Genomic DNA, 9,931 nt, shown 5'->3' with positions numbered 1-9,931 from the left:
GTGAGTATGTGTGTCGTGGATTTGGAAGGCCCAAGTGTTGTTGCACTGAGATTCTGCCTCACTTATAAAATTGGGGCTGTCAGCACATCTGTGCACTGGCTTGCAAGGGATGTCATGCTCCATTTTCCTCTGAGTAAATAGTAGCCATTTATTGAGCCCTTGCTATGTGTTTGGGAAACATTATCTTTTTAATCCTCTCCAAACCTCTTCTAGTAGGTATTGTACTCATTTTATGGGCTGAAGGCTCAGAATGGTTAACTAACTTGCCCAGGAGTGGAATGGGGAAGGCATTTTATGGCTAAAGCAACTACTTAGGTGGCAGTAGCAGAACTTGACCTCTAGACTGATTTGCAGTCAATTGCTCTTACGCTCTATTCTACTTGCCTCCATTTGGGATGCTGACTGGCTCACAGTGGTCTACTGTAAACTCCAGATCTTGGCTAGTTTTCATAATGTCAGTGTTCTGTTTTTATTGGTTTGTTACAAGCCAGTGCAGCATAATGCAAGCCATGCCCTAAAATATTTATTCCCAGCTCCACTAACTCATTTGATGCAAAGAACAAGATGATATATCAATGTGTGGGCTATGTCACAGACCCTTATGACAAAGCAATAGGAAATGTCTTTTTCTTTAAAAAAATATTTTTAAACAAGTACTGAGGATTAAAAATTTTTTTCAGGTGGTTATCTTTGTAACATCCATGGCTTGAGATTTGAAAGGTCATCTCATGGCACCTGAAAATGCAGATGGTCGTTTCTTTTTGTTTTCTCAGAGGAGCTTGCTCATCTCTTTGAGTGGATATATTTTTTTCTCTTATAACAATGCAATTGAAGGAGTTTCCAGTTTGATATTTATAGTCAATAGAGAAGTAGCAAGTAGATGGGAAAGATGATAAAGAGGAATGAATTTACAACTTCTCCATATCTTAGAACTTTTCCCATTTAGAACAGACTGTGTGTTCAGGTAGATTTGTATACCAGCCTTTCGGGAGACGTGTACACTTTGCTGTGAGTTATTTGAAGAGTATCTGCATATATAGCTCATGATCATACCTGACACAATAAAAAGGGATGATGGGTGGATAGAAGATGATGAAATCCTCAAGGTTTTATGTGTATTGGCATGTTATGTGTCTGTTTGCTTATAAAGGATCCTGTCTTTTGATTATCAGGGTAATAGAATGGGATCCTGGTTCAACCTTCTAAAAAGGACATTTATGCTCTCATCAGATAAAAGGCTGGCAGTAGTTCAGCTGCAGGGTTAAGCTAGTTGTTTAAAGACTTCAAGTATGTTCCTCTCATCTTTCTGCTCTGCCATCTTCAGATTGTTCCCCATGGCTTCAAGATAGCTGTCAAAGTTCCAGCAGTCTTAGTCAGTCCAGACAGTGTCCAGCAGTACTGGAGCCCATTTCTTTTTATTAGCAAGCAAACCTTTCCCACAAGTATCCTGGAGACCTCTCCTCATTTTTGTTGGCCAGATTGAGTCATGTGGCCTCCCTAAACACCTCATTGTCAGTGGCTATGATTACTATTACTAAGACAAGTCAAGGTTTACTTTGAGGTGGTTCCATGATCACCTTACCATGAGTCATGTTGGGGAGGGATACTGGCTGCCTGAACAAAATCAGGATTCTGATATCCAGGAGGAAAGCATGGAATGGATTTGGGGCAGGCAACCTAAAGTATCTGCTACAATGGGTGTGTGAGAAGGAGAGGGACAAGACAGGGTGAATTGGAGAGGATTCGTGAGGTGCTTCCTTTGCCTAGAAGTGGGGAAATATGCACTTATCCACACAGACACCTGGAAGACTTTTATTATCTAGATCTGTGGTCCTCAGAATTTAAAGCACGTTTATCAAGTCTGACTGCATATTGGAGTCACCTGAGTGGCTTAAACAATATTGATGTCTGGGACCCAGACTAGAGGTTATGGTATATTGGGATGAAGTTGGGGGTTTCTAGTGTGCAGCCAAGATCGAAAACCACCAGTGTAGATCAGTAATTCTCTGGGGTATCCCCTAAGGAACACTAGCCCTGTTTGAGGTGTTGCAATATCAGATGCCTTGGTCACAGTGTTTGGAATCATTACACACTTTATCTCTCACACTCATCTTATCCCTGGAGACTCAACAGTGCACATTTAGCTGATTAAAAGCTCTAACAGTTTCCATGCTAAAGAACTTGTGTGTCCAGTGCTCCCCCCATTTGCTCTAGAAACATTTTGGGGAGGACGACACCTGTTATGAGTTGAATTGTGTCCCCTAAAGAGATAGGTTGAAATCCTAGCCCTCTCACTGGAGGAAAGGCCATGTGACGAGAGAGGCAGAGGTTAGAATGATGTATCTACAAGCCAACTAATGCCAAGGATTGCTGGCAAACGCTAGAGGCTAGAAAAAAGGATTCCTTTGTAGAGCCTTTCAAAGGAACAGGCCCTGTTGACACCTTGATTTTGAACTTCTCTCCTCCAGAACTGTGGGACAATACATTTCTGTTGTTTTACATTACCCAGTTTGTGGTACTTTGTTCTGGCAGCCCTAGCAAGTTAATATGACACCCATTAGCATCCCTTGGACACAGTTTGAGAAATCCTGAACTAGAATCATTCAAAGGCAACTTCTGACCGACAAAGAAGATGAAATAATTAGTCTGTAGAGATTTTTTTCCCCTGAACTCCAGACAATATTTGTTTTATTTCTAGGAGGAAATATATTTGAATAGTATATCACAGTAGTGACGATTGTATGTACATATGGAGGGTTTTTTTTTCTTTTTTTTTTTACTTGCCGGGCTTGGTAAGTCTTCTATGGACATAGTAAAATATTGACCTGGAGAGATTATAGAATCATTGGTCAGCACAGGCCCAAGGCAATGGCCTTCCCCTGCTCTGCAGATGATCATGCGTGGACCAACAGCTTAAACTTGTACCCTTAAATTGGGGGTACAGCTGATACAGGTTGAGGGGGCAGGGCCTCTGACAGCAACTCGGGCTGCTCATTGCTGCTTCCAGGCTCCTGTCTTTTACATTTAACGCCCAGGAAACTGAGAATCTTCATCAGTAGCAAGTCAACGATCTCTCCTTCTTCCGAAAGCTGCAGAGGAAGAAAGAACCATGCAACTTACGTAGAACTGTTCTCTTTGGGGGCTTTTCTTTATCAGGGGAAACTATGGTTTCATCGTCCAGTTTGGTCCCTGCCCAAGTCACTTTGCTGTTTAGAGCTGCTTTTGTGTTGAAATTGACCTCCTTCTGGGAACCTCAAGGGTGTTTGCTCCTGCCTTTATCCCCGGAGGGTTCCTTCTTCCCCTGCGCTGAGAATGACAAAATGCCCTCCAAACCCCCTGCAGAAGCTGTTAGGAATTTTTGTTCAAAGACTCTCACACATTTATGACATCGTGATGTAAATTAGGCCCAAGATGGAGTTGCTCCTGCCCAGGATGCCCATCAAACCGAAACGTGTATGACTTCATCTCTGTAAAGGCTCTCCTTGGCGAGATGTGCAGGATACCCAGTCAGCCAGTCCCCAGATAGCAGGCCAACTCTGGGTTCTATACTTATTTCCTCTTCCTTCTCCCCACAAGCAAAGTGGACTCTGTGGCCCCAGCCAATCAGATATGTTCTATTTTTCTCTTCCTTGTTCTTTATGTATCCTTTAAAATCTTTCTGCGTTCCACCCTATTTTGCAGTTCTCCGAATGGAGACTGTCCACTTCATGAATTGTTAAAATTTGTCATCACCTAAATTGTCTTCCTTAGTCATTTTTCCAGTAGATTCTTAACCTTGGCTGTGTATGCAAACCACATGGGGAGATTTCAAGAATACCAGAGCTGGGATCCTTCTCCCAGGGATTCTGTTTCTGTTGGTCTCAGGTTTAGCAGCAGCAATTTCCAGAAGCTCCCAGGTGATTCTAATGTACAATCAGAGCTGGGAATCACTGGTGTGATGAACAGAGTCCCACGTGGGAAACAGGAGACCTGATTCTAGTCTGCTCTTCATTGCCCGTGATCTTGAGGAGTTAATTTCCTCCTTCTGGGCCTCAGTTTCCCCTCCCATGAAACGAACGCCTTGAGCTACAGTGGCCCCTCAAGCCCCCCTAATATCTGCTGCCGCTCAACCAACCTCTTCCTAGTTGAAAGATAATGACTTTTGAAGACTAGGTCAAAGGGACTCACCTGAGAGTGTTTTTGCTCCTCGTTGAAGGCCACCAGGATGACAGAGATAAATAGATTCAGCACCACAAATGTCATGAAAATGATGCAGGACCCAATTAGGAAGGAGCCGAGCACTGGGCTGTAGTCCAGGACCTGTCAGGAAGAAAACCAGAGTCATCCCCGGGGGTCCTATGTCCTAGTGGCCCCCCAAGACTGGGCACCCTCAAAGGGAAAATTGGACCTAGGAAGATCCTGGAGCCAGGACGTTTCCCTTCTGCCTGGGGGCTGAGCATATGGGCAGTGCTCTTGAGCTCCCAGGAGAGGGAAAGAGCAGCACTCCCGACTCCCTGCTGCTGCCATTTCCAGCCTGGGCACCATTTCTGGCTAGGGCCAGGAGCATCTCCCCCCAGCACAGCCCTCCCCTGAGTAGCCAGTGCCTGATGTTCTTCTGTAAGCAAGGTTCCCCAGGGTGAGCTGTAGGCCCTAGCATGGGACTGTCTGCCTGGAGGAGGGGGAGCCTTTTTATTTGTCCAGAGTTACCCTGTGCTTGCCAGGCCATGGACCCAAGGGGTGACATCTACTGGGGAGGCATTTGAGGGGGGTGATTTTCCTAATTTTCATAAAGGCTTCATGTCAATGGCGATGTTCATATACCCCCTGCTCCGCCCCATTACCTCCTCATAGTTGAAGATTCCTAGCTGAAGGCTGATGATCGTTTCTGCCGCATCAAAGAGAGTTTTGTAGGAACGGAGTTTCCAACCAAATATTAAGTTTGACTGTTATGGAAAGAATCCTCATGAACAAGGAAAGAAACCGTGCAACCACACCCCCCCCCCAGGCCTGTTGTTTGACAGTAGAGTTGGTCTGGGTCAGCTGCATCCTTGGCCCTGTACCCATAGGGGCCTGCAAGTGGGTGCATGGACACATCCAGTTCTGTAGGGGATGCATGTGCACGCCTGGGGCTCAGGCACCAACTGCTAGGCCACTACTGTGGTCTCCCTGATGGCCGCTCTAAGGCTCGGTAACAAAACTGAGCTCTCTGAGGCCCCAGCCTCTTTGCTCTGAGAGAGTTGGGTTAGATGAATGACAGGCTGCTTCTGCCTGGTGGAACAGGAGAGACTGGGTGGGGCCAGGGTCAGAAATAGGAAAGGAGTTGGAGTGGGAAGTGGGTCAGGACTGGGTGAAGGGTCATAGAGGAGTGGGAGCTTGTGTTAGGATGTTGGAATCATGGACTTGGAGAGGATGGGGCGGGGCATGTTCTGACAGAGATTAGGATGTGGCAAAGGGTCTTTTTTTCTTACATTACTTTATGATAAAAGAGAGTTGATAGTTCAAAAATTTTTTCAGTCACAAAAGAGATGTGATTGTCAAAATGTTCTTCGTGTTAGGGGGCTGAATGAAATGGTTTTGGCCCTACCAAGTTCATGCCTCATGTGTAGAGAGAGCATTAAGCATCAACATGGCCTGCAAACATGTCCCCCATCTCTGCCCCAACTCAAGGACAGGGATTGCCCAATTCATCTCTGCATCCCCTGACACAGAGGCAGTGCTCTGTGCAGGTCTGAGTAATTGGGATGTCAGGAGAACTGGCACATTCAGGCGGAGACTGTGTAGAGAAAGGACTCCTTCACTGGGAGACAGTTGGTCCTTTCAGTCTTAGAGACTGTACCTCCTCGCTCTTACCCAACTGAGGTCTCTAGCCTCTGCCATTTGGGATGACCAGTTCATGAGCTCCCAGCTAAAAGGCCCCAGTCTCAGAAGATCCATCATCTCTCTCAGGTTCCCAGGGTCTTTCTTCCTAAAGCCTATTCCCCAACCCTCCAACACTGAGAAGTCTTTGCTTCTGAGGAGACCGGCCCGGAAAGTTTTCCCTAAGGAGCCACTCACTGCGATGGAGTAAGCCAGGAGCATGATAAGGATGATGATGATAAAGCCCGAAATGTCCCCCCAGGCACGACGCAGGGCTGATGTGATCATGTTCATTTTGGGATTCAACCTGAGCAGATGCCAAAGCTTCACTGTGGACAGGAGTACCAGGAAGGCAATGATGTACCCAAGGGCAGCATCGGCCGCTGCTGTCTCACTGAAACTGATCCCCCTATGGGACCAAATGGGGAGACAGAGTCTCAGAGCCATGACCAGCTCAGCCAGAGCTCATCTGGGCTCACTTCAGCCCAGAAGCAATGACTTATCATCATCTCAGAGGCTGTCACTCCTGCAACAGTTCTGAGAGATAGAGCTGTCCCAGTTCCCCCAGCTAGGATATGATGAGATGGGAGATGGTGGCCATGGTGAAGGTGAAGATACTGGATATGAGGGGTGATGATGATGGTGATGGTGGTCATGGGGCCATTACCTAGTATTCTTGGTTAATGGCTGCAGAGCTACAGAAGAATGGCAATGGGGGAAGAATGAGAGTTGGAAAACCAGGTATGTCTCATTCCAAAGTCCAAATTCTTCCCACCATCCTACCCTGCCTTCATTCCCCTCTTGTGCCTTACTTTGCATGTTTTATTCAGTCTTAATGTTGGCATGTTATTAAGTATGACATAGACCCATATCTGTTAACATGGATGGACAACAGATTATGGAACAAAAGTATATGATCTCAAGTTTGTAAAAGCATCTGATATACTTGTATAATGCCTGAGTAAAAGCCATCCTTCTACCTAATTTCCTGCCTTCCAGAATCTTCCCTTTTAACAGAACAGGGCTGCCAATATGTATGATGGTTTCCTTCTTTGGCTCCTGGAGCACCTTTCTCGTGCCTCTTTTAAAACCTAACCCTCTCTTTAATTGCTCATATATATGGAAATAATAACCATGTAAGCCCTCCTTTATGGTGGCAATTGGCTCTAATTAAAGCACAGTTCTCAACCTTGGCTACATGTGAGAATAACCAGGGGAACATTAAAAATACTGGTGCTGGGGCCCCACCCCTGACATCCTGATTTAGTAGGTCTGGGATGTGGCCTGGATGATTCTGTTGAGGAGCCAGCCTGAGACCCACTGGATTAAAGGGGGGCTCTTCGAAGCAAATAATTTAGTCTTAAAAAGTACTTTCAGAATTCAAGCTCTGGCTTTAAATGGCTTATCTATTCCTACAAGGAAACAAAATTTACGAGTTTTTGAAATAAACACAAACCAAGTTAATTTGGTTAATTGAATAATCAAATTCAACTGAAGGTTTTATGTAATACTAAACTAGGCTCAGGTTTCTATCAAAAGTGGCAGATCTCTGACTCTAAGTGTGAAAAGAGAACTCTCTTGCTTTAAAACTGTTTTACAGCCCATCTGAGCAAGAAGCCTATCTGTTTGGGTGTCAAGAATTAATCATGTTTGAGGTCATTGTAAGGAATCATAAGGTCTGGCTAGTGTGGAGATAGCTGTCAGGGATCTCAGTCATGTAGGACCTAAAACAAACTCACTGTTCTTAACTTTTAGAACTTTAGGCTTTGTTCTCTAAGCAGGAGTTGACGGAGTTTTTATGTAAAGGGCCAGATGGCATATATTTGAGACTTTGTGGCCACACAGTTTCTGTCCCAATGACTCAACTCAACTCTACAGCTGTAGCAGAAAAGCAGCTATAGTTTGTAAAGGAATGAGTGAGTTAGGTGGTGTTCCAATTAAACTTTACAAAAATAAGTGGTAAACTGGATTTGGCCTCCAGGGACATCTTTTAGAAGATCCCTTCAAGAGCTAAAATGTCTTTACATTTTTAAAATAACTGTTCTGCATAAGGTTTATAATGAACTTTCAGTAAAAACAGAAGTTCTGATAATTTCTGAACTCAAAGAACTTGATTGATACTGACACATTTTTATGGAAGAAAGCCTCTAGGGAAGGTGAAGTTTTGTCATGTATTTGGCAAGTGAATGTGGCACAAAGAAGAGCTCAGTGCTGGTTTGTTAAATGAATGAGACAGTCTAGGGTGGAGTGCTGAGTTCAAATTCTAGGCCCTGTATTTCCTTGCTGTGTGACCTTGCACAGACAGCTTAACCTCTCTGAGTCTCAACTGCCTCAGTAAAAAAGGAATGATATATAATAGCCAAGCCATGGAAGCAACCTAAATGTCCATCAACAGACGATTAGATAAAGAAATTGTGATATATGTGTGTATATATATATATATATATATATATATATATATATACACAATGGAATACCACTCAGTCATAAAAAAGAATGAAATAATGCCATTTGATGCAACATAGATGAGCATAGAGATTATCATACAAGTGAAGTAAGTCAGAAAGATAGAGACAAATATATGATATCACTTATATGTGGAATCTAAGAAAAGGACACAAATGAACTTATTTACAAAACAGACAGACTCACAGACATAGAAGACAAACTTACAGTTACCAGCGGGGAAAGAGGGGTGAGAAGGGATAAATTGGGAGTTTGGGATTTCCTGATACTAACTACTATATATAAAATAAACAACAAAGTCCTGCTATATAGCACAGGGAACAATATTCAATACCTTGTAGTAACCTATAATGGAAAATAATATAAAAAGAATAACTGAATCACTATGCTGTACACCAGAAACTAACACAAAATTGTAAATCAACTATACATCAATTAAAAAAGGGATAATATCTCTTAGAAGCTTCGAGGAGATTAAAGTAGATGAGATACTGCTTTTAAAGTGCTGTTTTTATGACCGTGTATGGCATCCAACAATAATTCAATAAAAGTTAGCTAGATCTATATAAAATCAGTGAACAGTGGTTCAAAATAAGGACTAGAATTCCAGAGACACACAAACTAGGTTTAAATGATTTTTCTGCTACTTTTTAGCTGTGTGGCCTTGGGGAAGTCGCATTACCTCTCTAATTTCTTGTTTTGTAAAATGGGGTAATGATAACATTTACCTCCGTTGGTTCTCATGGGGATGGGTTAGTGCATCCTGCATAGCACAGAGTGAACAGTTGGTAAATAGTAGCAGAGTTGGGTTGACTGGGCACTAATATTTGTCAAAGACCCTTCCCAAAAGGTTGGGAGGGACCTTAACAAGGTGTCATATGTTTCTATGCTTTGCAAAAGATAATTGTTCTGTTTTGTCTTAAAGAGTTCTCAGGCCCCAAAGCTGAATCTAACTGCTATAATTATTTTTTAAAGAGTGACCCTTGATCCTCTGAGGGTCAGCAAAATTTCAAAAGCCCCCCTGGGCCACACAGAGCTGGAGGAAGCTGGCATCAGTGGTAGGAGCTGGACTGAGGCAGAGCCACTTACTCCTCCCTGTGTTTCCGGTAGCGCTGGATGTCACGCTCTGCCAGGATGGCCCTCTTTACAAACACTGCCAGGGTGCTCCAGCTGGCCAGGATGATGGCCAACTCCAGAAGATTCCACTTGCTGCGGAAATAGCACCATTTCTGCTTCCTCATGAGCTTGCCCTGGGAAAGGAGCCAGAGGTTCTACCAATGGCTGTGGCCAGAACCGCCCCCACGGTATCCCCACCACCACCCAGGATGAACCCTCTGGGAGGGGCTTACCGGATCCTTGGAGGTTTCTCAAAGCCCTGGCACCATGTGCCTAGAGCACCAGTGGCCTCTCCCAAACCTTGTGCTTGGAACCTACCTGGTCTCATCATCAGTCGGGGCTGCAGGATTTGGGGGTATGTGAAAGTAAATACAGTACCTAATAGGAAAACCATTTAATCTCTGATGCCAAAGAAGTAGAGGGGTAGGGAAGGGGAAAGATCCCCCTTGCCTGTAGAGCATTTATTTGTTTTATTTATTTTAACTCAAGAATATATTTATTTTCAGCTCTACAG

General features: G+C 44.0%; 1 protein-coding gene and 1 long non-coding RNA gene across 2 annotated transcripts in view; one reads left to right on the top strand and one right to left on the bottom strand.

The window, feature by feature from the left end:
• LOC141578644 (uncharacterized) overlaps nt 1-9,931 on the top strand; it is a 112,679-nt gene that overhangs the window by 19,628 nt on the left and 83,120 nt on the right. The gene's annotated exons all lie outside the window — the stretch shown is intronic.
• Nucleotides 2,627-9,931, bottom strand: part of LOC105079825 (polycystin-1-like protein 2) — an 88,478-nt gene continuing 81,173 nt past the window's right edge. The window contains exons 39-43 of the mRNA XM_074370367.1: nt 9,391-9,551; nt 6,034-6,244; nt 4,821-4,922; nt 4,168-4,299; nt 2,627-3,089 (exon numbers count right to left, since the gene is read on the bottom strand). Of these exons, the coding sequence (XP_074226468.1) occupies nt 2,928-3,089; nt 4,168-4,299; nt 4,821-4,922; nt 6,034-6,244; nt 9,391-9,551 (768 nt within the window). The 3' untranslated portion in view covers nt 2,627-2,927. The remainder of the gene's footprint in view (nt 3,090-4,167; nt 4,300-4,820; nt 4,923-6,033; nt 6,245-9,390; nt 9,552-9,931) is intronic.

This window comes from Camelus bactrianus, chromosome 9 (assembly GCF_048773025.1).
Source record: "Camelus bactrianus isolate YW-2024 breed Bactrian camel chromosome 9, ASM4877302v1, whole genome shotgun sequence".
Classification (NCBI taxonomy): domain Eukaryota; kingdom Metazoa; phylum Chordata; class Mammalia; order Artiodactyla; family Camelidae; genus Camelus; species Camelus bactrianus.
The sequence above is the reverse complement of the archived record's forward strand: the minus strand, read 5'-3'. Positions and strand labels throughout refer to the sequence as shown.